This window comes from Entelurus aequoreus, linkage group LG03 (genome assembly GCF_033978785.1).
Source record: "Entelurus aequoreus isolate RoL-2023_Sb linkage group LG03, RoL_Eaeq_v1.1, whole genome shotgun sequence".
Lineage (NCBI taxonomy): Eukaryota > Metazoa > Chordata > Actinopteri > Syngnathiformes > Syngnathidae > Entelurus > Entelurus aequoreus.
In genome coordinates this window covers 25,869,684-25,892,583 of record NC_084733.1, presented here as the reverse complement: position 1 = coordinate 25,892,583, position 22,900 = coordinate 25,869,684, and the positions used below count along the sequence as shown (strand labels likewise).

Here is a 22,900-nt window from a genome sequence, read left to right as displayed (position 1 = left end):
CCCGTAAATCCTCCATGTTTGATCCTCCTGTAAAAACACCTTGGCTTCCATGCGACTTAATTGTTCTAGGTCCAATCGCCTCATATGGACGTCATCAAATAATATAAGACACACATAGAAATCAAAAACTTTATTACAAAAATAAGTTACTCACCTCCATTGTACAGTATAAAACAATTTATTTGCAGGAATGCAAAAAACGTTGTTGGCCACCAACAATAGTTTAAAACTGCTAACATCATTTTTTTTTTTTTTCAAAAGGTGGTTATGTATTTTATTGAGGGAGTTAACTGTATAGAAAACTGGAATTGAACAGCACAGTTTCCTTGGAGCTATACCTGGAAATAGATTTCATTCACTGCAGCATCCCTTATGCCATGTTGTGATGACAACGGTCCCAACACCAAAACCAGAACTTCAGACATAGTGCCTAACTGGTGGTCAAGAATAACTTAACAGTACAGTCGCTGGTTTGGGAGATGGAAGAGGGACCAGTCCACAAGAACATGATCTTACACAATGATGGATTGACTATGATGTTAAATGATTGTTAGGATGTTTCGATATTCAAAAAAAAAACAAACAAACCCACTGGATTACAGTGGCACAAAGGGACACTGCAGGGCTTTTATTTTGTTATCCGTTAAAATCAAAGGCATTCTGATGCCCGTGACATTGAAGCCTTTACAAAAGTAACATTTTATCCGAAGACAAAAAAAAAACTATACAAACAGTAACTACATACTCTGAAGAAGCAAGGCAGCTAATTCAGTTCAAAATAGGATAAAAGCAAGGCTTGTTCGGACTCATCTTATGAGATTGTTTTGCATGCCCAGTTTGACTGTTTGCAGTGTCAGAGCTGCAGCGAAAATGACTATATTACATTAAGTACATTGTTTGTGCGCCGCCGCTCTTGTGCATATTTTATATGAGAACAAGCCCTGCTTTCATCAATATAGTTTCCCTATTTACAGTACAGGCCGGGTAGTTTAGTCCTCTGTACTGAGGTAGTCAACCAACCCTTTAAAGACAAGTTCTGAAAAGAACCACTTTCCTGGAATGCCTGACTTATCCATGCCAGGTGGGTACACCCGAAATAAAAACCTGCAAATGTTCTCTTTCGAACATCCACATCAAAAAGATTTAACATGGATATTCCAACAATAAAAATTGCGATTAGCACAAAAATATACAATAGCATCAAGCTCCTTCGAGCCACTTCAAACCTAAGAAACTTAAAAAGTGCAAATTCTTCAATAATTATTTAAAAATGGCATGTTCGGGGACAGGGAATAGGGGAGATTGTTAGGGCAATAAATTGACACCTTGTTGTCAGGGACAGCTAGAGGGGCATGGGGGCGAAAGGCTTAGGCGAATATAGAAATTCGTGCGATCATCTTTTTAAGGTGGCAGTTTTGTTTAAAGAAAAAAAATACATGGTAAAGCGGGGAGATGTTTCTTCTGTAAGGCTGGAATATCATGGACCTTTTTTATGTCACGCTCTTTTTTTTTTTGTTTCAAAATCCTTTGCAGCTCACGGTGTAACCCCACACATCAAGTCAGTATCCGTTGATTTGACTGGTCAGGACCGCCCTCGGCCCCGCTTCCCTGCTGGACCAATCAGAGGGAAAGAAACGTTTTGCTTAATAAACCATGTAGCACATAGCCTCTAGCAGTCCAGCCAGAAGAATCCATCTTGTTTTTAACTAAAGTTCACCAAAATACCCTTGGCCTGCTGCTTTATCTACTTAAGAGTGCTCGCACGTCATATGGCCTGAGCGGACTACTTCATAAACCAAATTTATACAGTAGATCCCCACTATTTGCGGGGGGTTACATTCCAAGACCCTCAGCGACTGACAAAAACCAGCAAACAATTGACACGCTCATAAAAAGCCCTGAAAATGCTTATGTAAGACTTTAAACCCTATAATATGCCTCTAACAGAGGGGTGTCCAAACTTTTTCGAGCAAGTGCCACTTACAGAAAATTTAAAAGGATGTGGGGTCGTGTTGATGCATTTTGTACATTTAAGATACTAAAACAATACAATGTCAATCAATTATTATATGCTAAACTATCTGAACAAACCATTCACGTCTTAAGCTTTTTGTATTGCTCTGTAGGTAACAAAGCAAATTTGTGTAATATCTAACAATGTGACCCTTTTGAGATTTTTAGGTGCCGGTACTTTGTCTTGTAATTTGTCTTTACTAATATTATTCAACCAACTAAAATCTTTTGGGGTGTTTAGTATTCAAGTATTCATTTCTAACAAGAAATTAGCACACTCAAAGACCTATTACAGCACAGTCCCATTTTTGGGGTACCGAATTTTTCGGACTATAAGTCGCAGTTTTTTTTCATAGTTTGGCCGGGGGTGCGACTTATACTCAGGAGTGACTTATGTGTGAAATTATTAACACATTACCGTAAAATATCAAATAATATTTAGCTCATTCACGTAAGAGACTAGACGTATAAGATTTCATCGGATTTAGCGATTAGGAGTGACAGATTGTTGGGTAAACGTATAGCATGTTCTATATGTTATAGTTATTTGAATGACTCTTACTTACCATAATGTTACGTTAACATACCAGGCACGTTCTCAGTTGGTTATTTATGCGTCATATAACGTACACTTATTCAGCCTGTTCACTATTCTTTATTTATTTTAAATTGCCTTTCAAATGTCTATTCTAGGTGTTGGGTTTTATCAAATAAATTTCCCCCAAAAATGCGACTTATACTCAAGTGCGACTTATGTTTTTTTCCTTCTTTATGCATTTTCGGCCGGTGCGACTTATACGGTAAAATACGGTAATAAGATTCCTTTTTAAGTTTTTTTTCCTGTTTTTGTGTAATGTTTTCATGTGGGCTGTTTTTGGCTTTAAAATTTGTTGCGGGCCAATAACAAAAACCTTCGGGCAAGGGCGCCCCTTTCTCTTGACCGTCATTAAACGCATTATAACAGTAAACGAACATGCAGTAACATCAAGTCTTGTCGAGTGAAAGCTCACTGCTGGTAGTTCCATCAACCCACGTTCTATTAAAGTTACTTACTATTAAAATGTAATTTAAAATTCAAAGCAAAGAAAGTACAAACATGCTGTACCACAAATAAGCGGGGATCTACTGTACCCTCTAACTTAAGTTAAAAAAAAACAGCTATCTGACGCCAATGACTAGCTTTCTATTAGCCGCTATATCACTCACTTAACATGTCATCTACCTCTGCTCGTTCCGGGCCCGCCTCGCTGTGAGAAGCCCACTCTCCCTCTAGGTGTGATGCTTCCGCGGCCCCTGGTCTGACTGATACCGCGGAGACCACCTCTCGCTCCTCGGACTCTCCCAGAGCCCTGGAATTCATCGTAGCTATAGAACGGATCGTCATAGCCGCCCCGGTAGTTGTGGTAGTCGTAGCCATAGTAATCATAATAGTCTTCGTAGCTGTAGTAGTCGGGAGGGTAAGAGTATCCACCGCGCCCGCCTCGTCCACGGCCTCTTGTGGGTGGCGGCATGTGCGGGGGCGCATAGTAATAGTATTCATCATACCTAGGAGAGGAAATCCATCATAAAGAAGGGAGTCTATGCTTTTTAAAAGCAACATTTGATTTGATTCATCTTACATTTGTGTTTTGGCTGCTTGTCTCTGAGCTTTGCGCTCTTTCCTCTTCTGGTCAGGAGGCTTGGCAAAGACTATCTCAATATGTTCTCCTTCCAGGTCTTTTCCATTGAGATCAGCCAGAGCCTGTGAAGTTGTCCAAGACGACATTAGAAAATAGTTCTCAGCGGGAGTACAACCATTATCTTGCATGTACTGGGTATGCATTTGTATTTCAGTACCTTAACAGCACCATCTCTTTCTTCAAAGTGGATGAAAGCATAGTCTTTCAATTTTTTCACACGCTCCAACTTGCCAAACTGACTGAAGGATTTTTCAAGAATCTCTTCTGTAACAGAACTCGCTAGGTTCCTCACAAACAGTACTTTCACCTACGGAACAGACACACAGTTGAGTTTGAAGAGTTGCCTTGTCTCCAGAATTGTGCTAGTATGTACTAGAGGTGGGGGAAAGAATACATTTTAGATGCATCACAATTCGGACATGGACAATTGTAAAATTGATTTGTAAATGTCTTTGATTTATTTATTGTAAATAAAGTAATACAGACAATTCTAAAATTTGCCTGACTGCAGTGAACCACCTCACCAAGAGATCTGACCAGTTCCTTTATTATAGGACAGTTATGTTGCAGTTTTGCACACATTTCTATTAATTTATTAAATGTAATGGGAATAAATGTAACGTTTTTATTACAAATGCACTGTATGTAAAAGTTGCAAGTTTTACAAACGCTTATTTAGTGAAATAAAAAGAAATATAAAACTGCATCAATATACATAAATTTAAGATGAATCAATAATCGATTTTTAATGGAATCGCAGCTCCTGAATTGTTATCGAATCGTGAGGTGCTCAAAGATTCCCACCTCTAGTAGGTACCAGAACGGTTTTCTATCTTGCTATATGAGAGATGGCACTTAGCGTTACCTTAGCCATAACCTCTGGGTCAGGGTCCTCGATGGGATCAGCCCATTCTACGGTGACCACATTGCCCCACACTTTCACTTTGCCACTCATCAAACGTCGGCGAGCCTGAGCCGCAGTCTTGTGATCTTCATACTCCAGGAAGCAAAAGCCACGATTCTTCTTCTTGTCGTCGGGTTGGTGGTATAATATGACATCATTTAAACCCTCTGTGAATCAGAAACAGGGATGAGGGGGTGTCAGAGTTTGTCTAATGGCGGTTCTCAAATAGTGGGGTGGGGCCTCCCTTGAGATGCCAGGAGGGACGTAACAGAATTTATGGTAAAATACACACTTTTAGACAAATATCCTCAAGTTGCGCACCAAGACATTGTATTAATACTGAAAATTATAGCTAAAAAAAGAATGCACTAATCGGCTACACCTAGTACAGGCGCTGTTGAGCAAGTCTCACTAATTTGCAGTGCTACTGCTCAGCATTGCTTTTGTAAAGTTAGAATTTTTCATTGAGTCCAAACAATGATTTCTTTAGAATATGCAGGTTTGCCCAATAAAGTCAATATCACTCTTGTGTGGTAATAGTCATTATATGTCAAGAAGGAAGCAGGAAAAAAGCGCCAACTCACCTGTGACTTTTGCAAATTCTTCAACAATCTGCTCTTTTGTTTTACTCTTGGGAATGGAGCCAACAAACAGCCTGTTATTGGCCACGGAGATGCACACGCCAATTTGTTTGCCAGGTCGAATTTCATTGTTGTTGCACTGCAAAGCAGAGGACGAACAAGTTGTAAGACAAAAAAAGCATCATTATGTGGTATTTGTTTGGATTGATATTTCTATAAACAGACACTGCCAGAGTGTAATGGGGACTATTCAACATGTATAATTAAGTTTAAATGGATTACTTTGTTGTCTTCATAATTGTATCATACCCCCCCTTTTTTGTTTTAGAGTGCAGGAGAGTAAAACATACCAATTTGACAGCCTGTTGTGCCGCCTCTTTAGTGCAGAAAGTGACGAAGGCGTAGCCTCTGTTCAGGCCACTGAGGGGATCCATCATTAGGCGCAAGTCCCAAATAGGCCCAGCTTTCTCAAACAGAGGAACCAACTCATCCTCAAAGAGGTCTCTTGGGATTTTGCCAACAAATATCTGCCAGTAGAAGAAAAAAAAAAGAATCATGCGAGTGTCCTTTTTTAATGCATTAACAAGTCACAGAAGATCTTAGCTAAAAGGTATCCAGTTACTTCTTAGCGGTTAAAACATTGTAACCAAGGTTACTAAGGATGATAACATTTCATAATTTGGACACCCAACACGTACATCACACAGTAAGACCTTAAACCAACAATCAAATTCCAAATCATGAAATATCCATCCATAAAGTGTACATTGTTTGTTCTCGTACCTCTGTCCCGACAGTCGGCTGCGCTCCCGAGTGAGCTGACTCAGGTGGAGGACCGCCATACTTCCTCTGGCCTGTAGTTACATCCAGCGTGTAGCCAGTCCTCTCCAGCAGTGACTAGCAAGAGGAAATTATTTAATCAATGTTTTTTTAACTTTTTTTTACTCTAAAACATTCACACTTTAACCGGTTCTCACTTTGATTTTGGCTTCATCTGGTCCTTTATTAGTGTCTGCCACTTTGGTCCCTTGTTTCTCTCTTTGTCTGTATGTCTTCATCACGCCACAAAGAAAGGCACTTTTGTTCTGAAATGCATAGAGGGGGGAAAAGTGAAATATAAATTTAGTGGATAGAACTAATGACTAGTATGACATTTGTAGTTATCACATGTCCATGTGGCATGAAGTAGGGATGGGCATTTGACCAAGTTTCCTTAATCAGTTATGGGACAATAAACTATTGTTTCATTGCTGATGTCCTGAGCACAATAATGATTCCTGGAGGGAAACAACCCTGCCAAAGACAATGTATTTGTGGACGTAACTCAGGCTCCAAATATCGGAAGCTGTCTGCTATCTAGCTTAGACTCAGATCCGTGTATGGAAAGAGTATGGCCAACTCGGTTTCAAAGTTGGCCTAAAAATGGTGCCGTGTAGTCACATGAGGAGCTTTTGACCAATCATTTAGGAGATCCTCTGGCCATACTCTCTCTGATTTGTCAAAATCCCATCACGTGACAACAGGGCGCCATATTGAAATCAACAATAAAACCGAGTTGGCCATACTCTATACTTGACTCTGCTTAGACTGTATCAACAGCACCTCTGCTGGTAGCAGAAAAGTAGTGCACTGAAATTTACATCAAATTCAATGCAAATATTAGAAATGTTATGCCCGTCCCAGATGTGAAGAAATATATGGATGCTGCTACCACACCTGAACATGTGAGAGATCGCTGTCCTTGAATTGCAACAGGACTTGGAGAGCACCTTCCTCGTTGAATTCTTTTAGAGCCTCAATTGCTCGATCATCTAAGTCACTGTGTGACACCAATCCTGGAGCAGAGAGAGAAAAAGCACATGTAGAGAGGGAGGAACTCAATACCAAACTTCTCTGTGACGTTAAAAAGCAGCATTCAAATCAAATATTGCAAATCAGTTCTTTGAACAGGTATTCCATATTATTTAGTGATGCCCGGTCTAACAAAGGAGCAGTGTTCTGCACTTTTCTACCAGCACGATATTGCAGAACTAATCACAGCAGATGTGACAGTGTAACTTAATATGCCGGTGCTCCTCTATATTCTCAAGTTAACTAGGAGTTCCTCATGAGCTGGTGTGTGTGTTTTGCTCAGCGGAGGGGCAATCACCTGTCCCAGGCAGCCAAACACTAGGCAGCTGCTGCCATTGTTTCTGCCCTTGATCCATCTGGCTAAAAAGGCAAGAATGGTACTTTTTTGGATGTGGGTGACCAGACCAGTGGCAAAGATTTTACCAAAGCATCTTTGTGGCCCTTCTCGAACTAAAACTGCATTCTTTGTATTAAAAAAACTACTCTGCGGAACCAAAAGGAGAGAATTTGTGGCAATGTGATGTAAAACAAAGTTGTTGCCCTTATATTGCAAGGGTCAAGCAACCACATAGGGAATGCACATGCTGCAAACATTTACACTGCTGTCATGTGTAATTTGATATTACGTAGCACTGCAGTACCCATTTTGGTAGGAACCACAAAAAGTTGCTTCGGGATCCCAAATCCCCCACTCAAAATGGTGACGAAGTGACAGTCATGCAAGAGATCAATCAACAACAAGAGTTGCATATTAGTATATGCAAATGTTCCTTACCTGCTATGTAAATTTCATCTAGTTTTTCAGCAACTTTCTGTGGTAAACCAGCATCTAATAAAGTCTGGAAGTGCTCAGAATGGGTAACTGCAGCAGAGATGTCCATTGGTTCTTCTGGACCATTTCCATTAATATGTTCTGTGGCCATGTCTCCAGAAATCTGTGCAAATGCAATGACCCAAATTAATCCTGCTTTAATGGCATAGTCTGGGATGTGTTTAGGATAGTGGAAATTCTCAAACTTAACAGGCAGATCATTTCACATGTTGAATTATTTTACCCTTGTGCATATTGAGCAATAGCTTTAAGATCTCCTTAATTACACAGCAGGATGCTGAAGCAACCTGAACACACAAGCTGGTGTAGCTCTCTCAAATATTGGTTGCAAAGCAGACAATTTGCATGTCTGATTCTCCACGCAGATCAATACCATGACATCCTGTAAAAAGGCTGCAGCATTTGTCGTTGTGGCAGTTTCGCTGTGACGGCGCTTGGCCCGTTTCACTTGTTAATGCTAATATGGCTAGTAGTGCAGCAACCAAGTCTGCTTTGGCCTTTAAATTACATAGTCTCACACTGCTGACTTCAGCACAGACTAGATGGCGTATACACATGTCCCAACACAGTGTGCACCGGTTTCCGGTTGCTGGCGCTTGTATGCAAAGAATGCACCCTTTTTATTGTTTGACTTCACGTCACTTTAGCCGGACCCCTGTGACAGGCGCTCCTAAACTTAGGAAGCCGTCCCGAAATGGGTCTTGGTCATCAACAGTTCATATTTTCCGAAGTACTTTTTATTTTATTCTTGTCTGTTGTATATTATTGCATTATTATTAGTTTACATGCAGCATGCAATAGGTATATTTTGAGCTGAAATTGGTCTGGGGAAACTGCCCTGCAAAACCTACTACAGTACTTGAGCCATTTAAAGATAATACACATTTTAGCTTGTTTTGGTTTATGCTTGAGTAGGCCAGAAAATCTGATCACGTTGCAGGAACCTGCAACGGTGTCGGCAAAGTAAGAACAATACAATTTCCTGACATTAACAGTACTTATAATTTGTAGCGTGCGGTTGCTAATTCTAATATTCAAAGTATTCCACCAAGTCAGTGCTGCACATTGTCAAACACGTGCTTTCGATGATAATTTCCACATCTCTGCACCATCAATAATAAGCTGCGATTCCAAAGTGTACATCGAATGCCGGAACAACTAGATTTGTATTTTGAGCTTGGATCGGTTCAAATTGGCGTTAGGATTGTTGGGCTCGGAGAATGCTTTCGCGCACGTTGGCCAAGCTAGCTGGCTAGCTTGCAGAGCTAATGCTATTTAAACTAGCTGTAGATTGATTAGACAGTAGCACGGCGCCGTGAAAGCAACATCGTTATAAAAATTAAAAAAACATCCGGACCTCGTCTACTTGAACAGTAGAAGAAAAAAACTATAGTCAGCTAGCTGCAGCTTGCATGTGATGACAATGAGCGTGTCAGTTCCATGATCTGTCAAAATAGGCTAGCTTGAGCTAGCATGCTAATTCGAACGGGATTTCAGCGAGGCCATTGTTAGAACCCACAATGGTCGGCACACACCGCGCTAGAACTGAAAATACAAAGCTCGTACCGTTCGAGGCAGGGGAAGGTAAGCATTTCAGCCTGCTTGGTGCGTGCTCTACCAACGTGCCGCCACATAGGAAGAGTCCATTTTCAAAAAGCCGGTCGGGGAGAAGTCGTTCCCAGCCGCCACCGCCAGTTCCCCACATTGTTTGAAACAGCACAGGCGCGACTCGGGACTTTTCGCAACGCAAACGGGGCGTTAACCACGCGGGTGAACGCTAGCGATCGCCTTACCTGCCGCTGGATCGCCGCCGTGTGTGGTGGAGAGTAATTTGAAAGATAGGGGTTATGTTTAAAAGACAGAAAAAGTGGAAAACTCCCGGCACGGGTCCGGCCTCAGTCATTCACTCTTGATGATGTAAAATGGCTGCCACGTTCACGCCTCGAGTTTTGTCTCGTCGACGGGGTTTCCTGCGCCGCTGCGCACGGGCTCTTGTGCCTTGTAAGCGTTTGAACAGCAGAGAGCATCATTCACTATGGCTGCACATCAAGGTTACAACTGTTACTACTGCTTGTGCTTATCTGCTCACGTTGTGCCGGGCACGACATTTACTACGGCACAATTTCAGGAACGTAACGAAGCGAAGGTTATCGTAGCTTCTTAATTGACTTGCAATACAAATATTATACTCTACAACAGGGTTTTTCAACCATGGCACATTTTTAGCGTTGAAAAAATCCGGAGGCACACCATCCATCTTCTTCCGCTTATCCGAGGTCGGGTCGCGGGGGCAGCAGCCTAAGCAGGGAAGCCCAGACTGACAACAAGCTATCCATAACTTGGGTAAAACGGAATCCATCCTATTTGGGTCCCACATCAACCTTAAGAAAGTCAATGACTTCACTATAAAAGTGGGTGACATTGTTATCACCAGGAAAGATGAGGTCACCTACCTAGGTTCCATTCTAGAGGCTAATCTTTCCTGTGATAAAATGGCAACCCAAGGTCATCAAAAAGGTCAACCAACGAACAAGATTTCTCTATAGAATCTCCTCTCTGGTCAACAAAAGCACCATGAAGATTCTAGTGGGAACTCTCATTCAACCCTTTTTCGATTACGCATACACCTCCTGGTACCCTAGCCCCTCCAAAACCCTCAAATCTAGACTCCAAACATCCCAGAACAAGCTAGTCAGATTACTTCTAGACCTCCACCCCAGATCCCACCTCACTCCTACCCACTTCTCCAAAGTGGGCTGGCTCAGGGTGGAGGACAGAGTAAAACAACTTGCACTGAGCCTAGTCTATAAAATCCGCTACACCTCCCTGATACCGAAGTACATGTCAAACTACTTCCTTAACGTAAATGACCGCCATAACTTCAACACCAGGGAGAGCACCACTAACCACGTTAAACCCAGATTCCGATGTAACAAAAGGTCTTAACTCATTCTCTTTCTATGCCACATCAATATGGGATGCACTCCCAACAGGTGTAAAAGAAAGGGCATCTCTATCCTCCTTCAAAACCGCACTAAAAGAACACCTCCAGGCAACTTCAACCCTAAACTAACACCCTCCCTTCCACATCATACCTCTTCGGATTGTAAATAATCAAATGTAGACACTTTTTCTTATACTTTCTGATCTCTCTCTCTCTATGTCCACTACTTACTGTACATATCCTACCAAGTCAGTCCTACACTGTTCCAATGTCCATTTCTCTGATGATGCAATTGTTGATGACTGAAGTGTTGATACCAACCAAACCTACCCCCCCCCCCCTCCATATCCCACACCCCGGATTGTAAATAATTCAATGTATATACTCTGATGATTATCTTGTGTGATGACTATTATGATAGTATATATCTGATAGTATATATCTGTATCATGAATCAATTTAAGTGGACCCCGACTTAAACAAGTTGAAAAACTTATTCGGGTGTTACCATTTAGTGGCATTAGTAGTATAAGTACTTCACTGTGCAATCTACTAATAAAAGTTTCAATCAATCAATCAAAAAACTTCTCTCTCCCCAGCCACTTCGTCCAGCACCTCCCGGGGGATCCCGAGGCGTTCCCAGGCCAGCCGGGAGAGATAGTCTTCCCAACGTGTCCTGGGTCTTCCCCGTGGCCTCCTACCGGTCGGCATACTTGCCAACCTTGAGACCTCCGAATTCGGGAGATGGGTGGGGGGGCGGGGAGGCAATAATTTTGAAACTTGCAAGCGTATTTCTTCTTCTTACTCGTCGTCGACATGTCTCTTCTTTGTTCTTCTGCTTAGTCTCCTTGTTGTGTGTGCAGTTGTGCATTGAGCTCCAAAAGCCGTAGATGTTAATGTAGCGTCCTGGAAGAGTTAGTGCTGCAAGGGATTCTGGGTATTTGTTCTGTTGTGTTTATGTTGTGTTACGGTGCAGATGTTCTCCCAAAATGTGTTTGTCATTCTTGTTTGGTGTGGGTTCACAGTGTGGCGCATATTAGTAACAGTGTAAACGTTGTTTATACGGTCACTGTCAGTGTGACATGTATGGCTATCTTTAAACTAGTTAATTGATCATGCAACGTGTCAGCATTTCTTGACATCTTCGAGTAAAGACCATTGTTAAACCCGTCCAACGCTACATTGTTATGTGACTGGGCCGGTACGCTGTTTATATGGAGGAAAAGCGGACGCCTGCACAGAATGCGGCTGTTAAGGGGTGAAGGTTTCAGGTAAGAGAGGACGTTAAAGGCACGTCCCCAATATTGTTGTCCAGGTGGAAATCGGGAGAATGGCTGCCCCGGGAGATTTTCGGGAGGGGCACTGAAATTCGGGAGGCTACCGGGAAAATCGGGAGGGTTGGCAAGTATGCCGCTCGGACGTGCCCGAAAGACCTCCCGAGGGAGGCGTTCGGGTGGCATCCTGACCAGATGCCCGAACCACCTCATCTGGCTCCTCTCGATGTGGAGGAGCAGCGGCTATACTTTGAGCTCCTCCCGGATGACAGAGCTTCTCACCTTATCTTTGATTGATTGATTGAAACTTTTATTAGTAGATTGCACAGTACAGTACATATTCCGTACAATTGACCACTAAATGGTAACACCCGAATTAAGTTTTTCAACTTGTTTAAGTCGGGGTCCACGTTAATCAATTCATGGCGTGGCTCTCTGTAAGGGAGAGCCCCGCCACCCGGCAGAGGAAGCTCATTTCGGCCGCTTGTACCCGTGATCTTGTCATTTCGGTCATAACCCAAAGCTCATGACCATAAGCACACCACCAGCAGAAATCATTAAAAAACTAAAAAATCGTTGTCGCAATTGTTGGATATGATTTCCGAAAGAGACAAGCGGTAGAAAATGGATGGATGGTTGGACTTTAAACCAGTGGTCCCCAACCTTTTTTCCACCAAGGACCGGTTTGATGTATGCATTATTTTCACTGACCGGCTTTTCATGTGTGGCAGATAAAAACAGCAAAAAAAAGTTAAAGTACCAATGATTGTCACACACACACTAGGTGTGGTGAAATTTGTCCTCTGCATTTGACCCATCCCCTTGATCACCCCCTGGGAGGTGAGGGGAGCAGTGAGCAGCACCGCTGGCCACGCACAGGAATCATTTTTGGTGATTTAACCCCTAATTCCAACCCTTGATGCCGTGTGCCAAGCAGGGAGGTAATGGGTCCCATTTTTATAGTCTTTGGTATGACTCGGCCGGGGAGTATGAAAAATCAACTCACTATAACACTGAAATAGTGGGAGCCCTGGGCGTGTTTCTTGGCAAAAAGATGGTCGCCGGCACGTTGATGGCATATACTATATACCAGTGTGCCAGCGCCCCCTAGAATGTAATATATGTGTTTTTTCAGCTGTGGTCCGCATAGGCCACACCGGTACTTAGTTGTAATACACTTTTCTACCACTTGTGGCAGTAATGTCAATATAAAACAACTAGAGTGAAATTCATAGAGAAATTTCTTAAGCGCAAAAATTATGACTAAAGTGGTATTTTAATTTCCATCCATCCATCCATTTTCTACCGCTTGACCCGTTCGGGGTCGCGGGGGATGCTGGAGCCTATCTCAGCTGCATTCGGGCAGTGAGGTACACCCTGGACAAGTCGCCACCTCATCGCAGGTATTTTCATTTTTGCACTTTAATTTTAGTTAACAAAACATTTATTGTTAATTTAGTTTATTTATTTTAGCAGAACATAATGTATATTGTATGTAAACTTATTTTGTCTAATCAGTCTGACCTAAGCCTAAACCTTAGGCTTTGTGATTAACACATGATTTTATATCATTTTACAAGGTAGGGAACTGTAAGTAGGTCAGATATTTTATTTTATTCAATATGCTCAAAATCGGGCAGCACGGTGATACAGGGGTTAGTGCATGTGCCTCACAATACGAAGGTCCTGAGTTCAATCCCAGGCTTGGGATCTTTCTGTGTGGAGTATGCCTGTTCTCCCTGAGACTGTGTGGGTTCCCTCCAGGTACTCCGGCTTCCTCCCACCTCCAAAGACATGCACCTGGGGATAGGTTGATTGGCAACACTAAATTGGTCCAAGTGTGTGAATGTGAGTGTGAATGTTGTCTGTCTATCTGTGTTGGCCCTGTGATGAGGTGGCAACTTGTCCAGGGTTTACCCCGCCTTCCGCCCAGATGCAGCTGAAATAGGCTCCAGCACCGCCCGCGACCCGAAAGGGACAAGCGGTAGAAAATGGTTGGATGGATGATCATAATCAAGAGTAAGATTACTAATTCACTGTTAATATTGGAGTGTAGGTCCTGAGGTCAAACAGGTTAAGAACCCCTGCTATATATAATGACCCTGCAGATGAAAATTAGCCTTTGGCTACAACTTGACACATTAATTCATTTGCATTAATGTACTATAACAAATGGCGACTTCCTGTCAGGAGTTGTAATATACATCTATAAACAAGCTTATTGGTGTGTTTGGTGGGACAGACGAAAGTTAAGTTGGAGAAAATGTGTTAGTTTATAAATCAATTAATGTTTCTGCGCGGCCCGGCAGCAAATGTGTCACGGACCGGTACCAGTCCCTGGACTAGTGGTTGGGGACCACTGCTTTAAACCATAAACCAAGCATGCATCACTATAGCGCTTGTCTCAAAGTAGGTGTACTGTCACATCACACCGTGACTTATTTTTAGTTTTTTGATGTTTTCCTGTGTGTAGTGTTTTAGTTCTTGTCTTGCGCTCTTATTTTGGTGGCTTTTTCTCTTTTTTTGGTATTTTCCTGTAGCAGTTTCATGTCTTCCTTTGAGCCATATTTCCTGCATCTACTTTGTTTTAGCAATCAAGAATATTTCAGTTGTGTTTATCCCTTGTGGGAACATTGTTGATTGTCATGTCATGTTCGGATGTACATTGTGGACGCTGTCTTTGCGCCACAGTAAGTCTTTGTTGTTGTCCAGCATTCTGTTTTTGTTTCCTTTGTAGCCAGTTCAGTTTTAGTTTCGTTCTGCATAGCCTTCCCTAACCTTCAATGCCTTTTCTTAGGGGAACTCACCTTTTGTGTCAGGGTGTGTAGGTGACGAACCCCAAGATGCAGAGAAGGCGGCAGGCATTGTACGAGAAAACATGATTTAATGTCCAAACTATAAAAAATAAAGAAAAGACACAAACCAGGAACTAGGAATGGACAAACTGGAAACAGTGAACAGGGATCCAGCAAACGGCTACAAAATATAGCCTACAAAATATAGCTTACCGCATACAGCTACACTGATATCGACACGACAGGTCGGAACGACAATAATCCAGCACTGACTGGAGGGGAAGGCAGGTTTAAATAGCAGCTGGCTGATAGACACCAGGTGTGGCCAGGTGCCAATCAGCCACAGCTGAGGGGACAGCACTCGGAGAGACAAACAGGAAACTGAACCAAAATAAGAGTGCTGACAGGAAATAAAACAAACACAGAGGACAAACTAAAACTTAACCAAACTGTCAGGGACAAGCCTGACATTTTGTTTATTTTTGGTTTAAGCATTAGACACCTTTTTACCTGCACGCTGCCTCCCGCTGTTTCCGACATCTTCAAAGCAATTAGCTACCGGCTGCCTCCTACTGATATGTAAGAGTATGGCACGGTTCCTCCGCCGAGCTCTAGACAGCACCCACACTTAACAATTTGCAGACTATAATTACTGGTTTGGAAAAAATATTTTTAACCCAAATAGGTGAAATTAGATAATCTCCCACGGCACACCAGACTGTATCTTACAACACTAGTGTGCCGCGGCACTGTGGTTGAAAAACACTGCTCTACAACACATAAATGAAAACAAAGAGCAGAATTTGGAAATACTGTGCGTCTGGCTTTCTCCCACACTGTCTCACTCTCGTCGTGGATTTAATGCACACAAAAGAATGATGCAGGGTGAGTAACGCAATAGGATGCCTTGCTATAAATAGCACAGGGGTGTCCAAAGTGTGGCCCGAGGACCATTTGCGACCCGCAGCTGTTTTTTTATAGTTGGCCACGACACATTCTAAAGGCAAAATAAACACTACCCGGATTTGGGGGGGAAAAATAAACTAAACTGGCCCATGTTCTTGCAAGAATGCTAACCTGACTCTCGCCAGATCCTTGTAGTTCGCTGAGCTCCACACAAGGATCTGGGATCGAGGGAAATGCAAACTCCTTCAAGATAGCAGAAAATAATAAAGGAGTCGTGTGCTGACATTGGTTCTGCTATTGCAGCTGTTTTGCGACATCGATCGAATATTAATTCTTTAAAAGATGAACAGAGAACGGTTTTGAAGGCATTTATTAACTTTTCGTTCTGTCGTTATCCAATATGTCGGCTGTTCTGTTTTGGATTTCCCAGCGTCGCTCTCATCAGAGTCACGGCTTGATTTCCATGTGAGTGGTTGAAGTAGCACGTCATTCAAGATAGCGGACAAGTGGTTTATCCATTTACATACAATAATTTTTTTACAAGGCCCCACCTTCTGAAATACATCTCCTATTGAGAAGTCCCAGATCCTTGTGTGGAGCTCAGCGAACTACAAGGATCTGGCGAGAGTCAGGTTACAAAAATGCGACCTGAAAACCAAAAACCAGTGCCTCAGACTGGAAGTCTCTGGAGAGAGTGTGAGGACAGCGGAAAAGATCATCAGGACTCCTCTTCCTCCTATCCAGGAAACCGCAAAAAGACGCTGCCTGACCAGGGCTCAGAAAATCTGCAGAGACTCCTCCCACCCCCACCAAGGACTGTTTTCACTGCTGGACTCTAGAAAGAGGTTCCGCAGCCTTGGTAGCAGAACCTCCAGGTTCTGTAACAGCTTCTTCCCTCAGACCATAAGACTCTTGAACGCATCAAAATAATCTCCTCAACCCCCCCACCCCCAAAACGGATTAACTCGTTGTAATATAAAGACAATATAAGATACATCCATAAACGTGGATGCATATGCAAAAGTGCAATATATTTATCTGTACAGTAATCTATTTATATCTGCACCTTTTTGCTCTTTTATCCTGCACTACAACGAGCTAATGCAACACATTTTCGTTTTAATTTGTACTGTAAAGTTCAAATTTGAATGACAATAAAAGGAAGTCTAAGTCAAAAATGGCCGACAACCTGTGCATCTGGTCTTTGATGATTTCTATTGGGCTTGAAAGGGCTCACATATTCGCAATGCATTGTGGGGGCTGGGTAGCCATTGTTGCTGGACAAAGTTTTTAAAGTTAAAAGTTAAAGTCCCAACAATAGTCTCACATACACACTAGGTGTGGTGAAATTATCCTCTGCATTTGACCCATCCCCATGTTCACCCCCTGGGGAGGTGAGGGGAGCAGTGAGCAGCAGCGGTGGCCGCGCTCGGGAATCATTTGGTGATTTAACCCCCAAGTCCAACCCTTGATGCTGAGTGCCAAGCAGGGAGGCAATGCGTCCCATTTTTATAGTCTTTGGTATCATATGCGCCGGTCCCGTGGGTGCTTCAGGCCCCGAGCACCCACGAGGGTTTGATGGCAACTTTCAATCTTTAAAATAATTTTTAAAAAATCAATCTTGTTGTAGTTAAAGGCCTACTGAAATGATTTTTTTTTCATTTAAACGGGGATAGTAGATCCATTCTATGTGTCATACTTGATCATTTCGCGATATTGCCATATTTTTGCTGAAAGGATTTAGTAGTAGAGAACATCGACGATAAAGTTCGCAACTTTTGGCCGCTGATAAAAAAAGCCTTGCCTGTACCGGAAGTAGCGTGACGTCACAGATTGAAAGGCTCCTCACATTTCCCCATTGTTTACACCAGTAGCGAGAGCGATTCGGACCGAGAAAGCGACGATTACCCCATTAATTTGAGCCAGGATGAAAGATTCGTGGATGAGGAACGTGAGAGTGAAGGATTAGAGTGCAGTGCAGGACGCATCTTTTTTCGCTCTGACCGTAACTTAGGTACAAGCTGGCTCATTGGATTCCACACTCTCTCCTTTTTCTATTGTGGATCACGGATATGTATTTTAAACCACCTCGGATACTATATCCTCTTGAAAATGAGAGTCGAGAACGCGAAATGGACATTCACAGTGACTTTTATCTCCACGACAATACATTGGCGAAGCACTTTAGCTACGGAGCTAACGTGATAGCATCGGGCTTAACTGCAGATAGAAACAAAAGAAATAAACCCCTGACTGGAAGGATAGACAGAAAATCAACAATACTATTAAACCATGGACATGTAACTACACGGTTAATGCTTTCCAGGCTGGCGAAGCTTAACAATGCTGTTGCTAATGACGCCATTGAAGCTAACTTAGCAACGGGACCTCACAGAGCTATGCTAAAAACATTAGCTATCCACCTATGCCAGCCAGCCCTTATCTGCTCATCAACACCCGTGCTCACCTGCGTTCCAGCGATCGACAGAGCGAAGAAGAACTTCACCCGATCATCAATGCGGTCGGCGGCTAGCGTCAGATAGCGCGTCTGCTATCCAAGTCAAAGTCCTCCTAGTTGTGTTGCTGTAGCCAGCCGCTAATACACCGATCCCACCTAAAGCTTTCTTCTTTGCAGTCTTCATTGTTCATTAAACAAATTGCAAAATATTCACCAACACAGATGTCCAGAATACTGTGGAATTTTGCGATGAAAACCGAGCTTTTTGTATTGGATACAATGGTGTCCGAATACTTCCGTTTCAACCATTGACATCACGCGCGTACGTCATCATACATAGACGTTTTCAACCGGAAGTTTAGCGGGAAATTTAAAATTGCACTTTATAAGTTAACCCGGCCGTATTGGCATGTGTTGCAATGTTAAGATTTCATCATTGATATAAAAACTATCAGACTGCGTGGTCGGTAGTAGTGGGTTTCAGTAGGCCTTTAATTTTGTGGCGAGTTTGGTCCGTTTTACACAATAATAAAGCCACAAATCATATGGGATATTAACTTCACCGAACGTCTATTTTTTTTTTTTTAACACACACACACACTTGAGCAACCACTGGCAGAAATGTAGATCGGCGCCTATGTTTGGTATGACTCTGACAGGGTTTGAACTCACGACCTTCCAGTCTCAGGGCGGACACCACAAGGCCACTGAGCAGGTATTTTGTTTGCATGGCTGTATCAAACTAGCAGTATTGTGAGACGGACTAATAAAAATGGATTAAAATGTATCGTACGAAAGAAAAAAATCTCGGCACTGTACCGAAACAAACTGGACCCTGTTGAAAAGGTTTGCCACCTTAAGAAATAAGTAACATTGGTGGAATTGATCCTACGTTCAATACATGAGATTTGAGCAAGCTGCCGAACGTGTCCTGTATCTCCATCGTCAACGGAGTCAGTTTATATGTAACAGAGATAAGACGGATGGGTGAGTACGTTGGCATAACGTAGGCCAGCCTGTCTGGCTGGGCGAGTACAAAACCTCAATCCCGACAACTTCAAGGGTGGTGCTGGCTGCGTTACATACTGTATATACAGGCCAAACATTGCGGAATGCCCATTTGGTAAATGCCCACAGACTAACCAACTTTCGGCGTTTGGAAGACCTCAGAAAGAGAAGACTGTCGTCCTTTCAGTGGTAAGTCAACTTGTCAGGACTTGTCACTGTTTGGTGTCTCCCGGAAACATTTGTTTCAAACTAAACATATTTCAAGTCTGATATACACTCTGCAATAATCTGGGAAATATTGAAATTCTTCTCAGTTATTGATCTATGAATAAGGGTATTGCTGCGATGTTACTGACGTCACGTCCGGCTCACGTCCTGCCCAATGAATATGCGGGGTGGTCAAGCAAGCTGTTCTCATTGGGCACGAGGCACCATTTAGCCTTTCTCGAAGAAAAAAGGCCCTATGCTTGTGTTGTTTTCAGCTGTACAAACGTGCTAATGCCAATCCAATGCTGGTCTAAAAAGGCTGAGCTAAAACATCAACTTTGTATGTTTAAGCAAAGAAACCACATCAATAGCCAATAAACGCAATTATTTAAGATGCCCATAAAAATGTTTATTTCTGAAATTCGTATAAAGCCTGGATTACTGGCTTTCAAAATGTAATACATATTCATACTGATCTGTTTCAAGCTCACACAATAATTGATAGCATGTCGGCAAGGCTAACTAAAGTTAAAGTTAAAGTACCACTGATAGTCACACACACACTAGGTGTGGTGAAATTACCCTCTGCATTTGACCCACCTCCTGGGAGGTGAGGGGAGCTGTGAGCAGCAGCGGTGGCTGCGTTCAGGAATCATTTTGGTGATTTAACCCCCAATTCCAACTCTTGATGCTGAGTGCCAAGCAGGTTGCCAGGTTGCAAACTAGTTGCAATCTATTCATGTTATTTGCTCAAATTAAAGGAACATTCTTATTTACATTTAGGCTATTGTTGTTTTATGTTTAAAATAGCTGTATTTGGCCCAGTGGCATGTTTACACTTTAGCCCTTGAAGGCAAAATGTTGGGGCACCCCGAGTCTAGGTGCTGTAGCTAACTCCTCTGATTTCAGATTAACGTTTGCTAAAAAAGTGACTTTTTGTGATTATTAAATTAGATTTTTAGATTATTAACAATAACCCTCCATATCTCTTCAATGGCATTGTTTACTCACGACGAAGGACACTATAGCTAACTCCTCTGATTTCTGATAAATATTTTCTAAAAATGTGACTTTTATTATTAGATTAGGTTCAGCAACAATAGCCCTCCCCATTGTTTTAATAGCATTGTTTAGTCACGATAAAGGACGCTATAGCTAAATCCTTTAATTTTGGATTGACATTTGCTAAAAAATTGACTTTTTCATTATTTGATTAGATCCAACTGTAACGGTAACCCTGCCCATCTCTTTAATGCAGGGGTGTCCAAAGTGCGGCCCGGGGGCCATTTGCGGCCCGCAGCTAAGTGTTTACCGGCCCGCCACACATTCTGGAAATGCTATTGCAAAAATAAAAAATAAACATTAACTAGAAAAAGTTGCAATGTTGACACAAAGCTGCATATATTGCATATATTGTGTGGTTGCCATACAAAAACATTAACGTTTTCTTTGACAAAAGAGCATGAAACAAACAAAATAATAGTTCAAACGTAAAATTGACAGATATATCTCAAGTTGATCTCGTAACTTAAGTGTTGAAAGTAAAAAAAGAAACTAATACAAATGTATCACTTTATGAGTGGGGCACCTTTTGGATCCTGAATATACTTAATGGGATTTTATTTATCTTTTCACTGTGATTACTCAAAAATAACAATGAATTAATATCAATGGTGTCTTGCATTATTGATGTTTTTAGGCTCTACTTACTTCACATCAAACATTGCTTTCTGAAGGTTTTGGGCTGCATATTTCAGTTTTATTATAAAAAACAAAAGTTGTCTTGACAGAAAAGGCATCAAATCTTTTTTTTTTATTTAATTTAATATCAACCTGAAGTTGATATACTGTAGAGATTTATTGTAAGCGTTAAATAAAATAATAATAATAATAATTTGACTTGTTTTTAACATTTTAATGACTTAGACCCTTTATGGTCCCCGGGAGCCCTAAAGGTAAAAAAAAAAAAAAATCCACATATTTTGTTATGATTTGAAAATGAAAACTATCAAAATGGCCAACGCAGGCTTTAATTTTTTCGTGTGCGGCCCTCAGTGGAAAAAGTTTGGACACCCCTGCTTTAATGGCATTGTTTACTTGCGATGAAGGAAGCCAATAAAAGCGCAAACCCAAGCTTAAGCCCTAATAAATAATGTCTCACACAAGAAGCATTTTAAATTATAAAAGATATTGGCACTCACTACTAATGCATGAAAACGAACAATGAAGATTATGATAATGAGGACATGTAGGCGCCACCAGCAGGAAGTACAAGGTACAAGTAAAAGCACTCAACCATTCAAACCTTAAACAATGTGCTGTCGTCTGTATTTTTATAGTTATGTATTACGTTGCAATTTCATGCTTTATTATCACATTAATGCATTATTGCCCACATTAATGCATTATTGCCCACTTTGGAATGGGTTTCTTGCAACAATAAAAATGCATATTTCGGAGAGAAAAAGGACGATTGGATGTGTTTTTCCACAAAAATATTTGTCATAAATGTGTATCTTGTTAATATTGAATTAATTAATTTTTTTAACATGTCAAAAGCCAATAAAAAAACTATTAAGTGTTGGGCAAAAATGGTCCCTGGCCCACATTTTGGACACCTCTGGCCTAAAGCAAAGGACATAGAATATTATATTTTCCATAAACTTAATATGAAGTTCCTAAGTAGTCCTGAGTTCAATCCCGGGATCGGGATCTTTCTGTGTGGATTTTGCATGTTCTCCCCGTGACTGCGTGGGTTCCCTCCGGGTACTCCGGCTTCCTCCCACCTCCAAAGACATGCACCTGGGGATAGGTTGATTGGCAACACTAAATTGGCCCTAGTGTGTGAATGTGAGTGTGAATGTTGTCTGTCTATCTGTGTTGGCCCTGCGATGAGGTGGCGACTTGTCCAGGGTAGAAAATGGATGGATGGATGAGTTTATGCAACATATTGTGGCGTTTTCTGCAGATTCTGTGTCCTTTCAGGATTTGGGGCTGTTGGCGGCACTTTGATATATTTATAGATTTTTAAGATTTCATAAAAAAGGATACAAGCCTTTTTGGATATACTTCTAAACTAGAAGTTTTCAAAGTGTGAGCCTCACTTCAAAGAATATATTAGGAATATAAAACACATTACATTTTCTCTTTGACATAATGTACGTTAGCCCAGCAGATTTAGGACAAACATGTTTTTCTTCATTTTTCTAAGTCCACTTTGATCAAAATAAGACAGATTGTACATACACAGAAGTGCTATAATCTGAATACATCTGACATCCTCCTCAATATTTGCTTACCATCCATGATGCCATCCAGAAGTTTTTCGCCATCATGTTTCTCAAACTCATGCACCTAATTGAAGCAGAAATATAAGAGGGGAAAAAACGATGCATATGCCCTAGAAGCAATCCTCTTTTTGCAGTGGGTGTGAATTTTCTCCTTTGAA

At 41.7% G+C, this 22,900-nt stretch overlaps 1 protein-coding gene across 5 annotated transcripts; it reads right to left on the bottom strand.

Annotated features, from left to right (window-relative positions):
• Positions 1 to 115: 115 nt before the first annotated feature.
• Positions 116 to 22,898, bottom strand: LOC133646323 (heterogeneous nuclear ribonucleoprotein Q). Of its 5 annotated transcripts, none has more exons than XM_062041567.1 (12): positions 22,752 to 22,898; positions 7,804 to 7,963; positions 6,894 to 7,012; positions 6,155 to 6,262; positions 5,961 to 6,074; positions 5,528 to 5,704; positions 5,181 to 5,316; positions 4,558 to 4,763; positions 3,850 to 3,999; positions 3,633 to 3,754; positions 3,220 to 3,558; positions 116 to 1,608 (listed from the first exon to the last, which is right to left on the bottom strand). In XM_062041567.1, exons 1-11 carry the CDS (start codon positions 22,845 to 22,847, stop codon positions 3,228 to 3,230), a joined length of 1,719 nt encoding a protein of 572 aa, XP_061897551.1. In that variant the 5' UTR covers positions 22,848 to 22,898; the 3' UTR covers positions 116 to 1,608; positions 3,220 to 3,227. The 5 variants fall into 5 exon arrangements, with proteins under 5 accessions (XP_061897551.1, XP_061897548.1, XP_061897549.1 ...); XM_062041564.1 differs by having other exon boundaries at positions 116 to 1,611; positions 3,236 to 3,558; XM_062041565.1 differs by having other exon boundaries at positions 3,236 to 3,558.
• Positions 22,899 to 22,900: the final 2 nt, after the last annotated feature.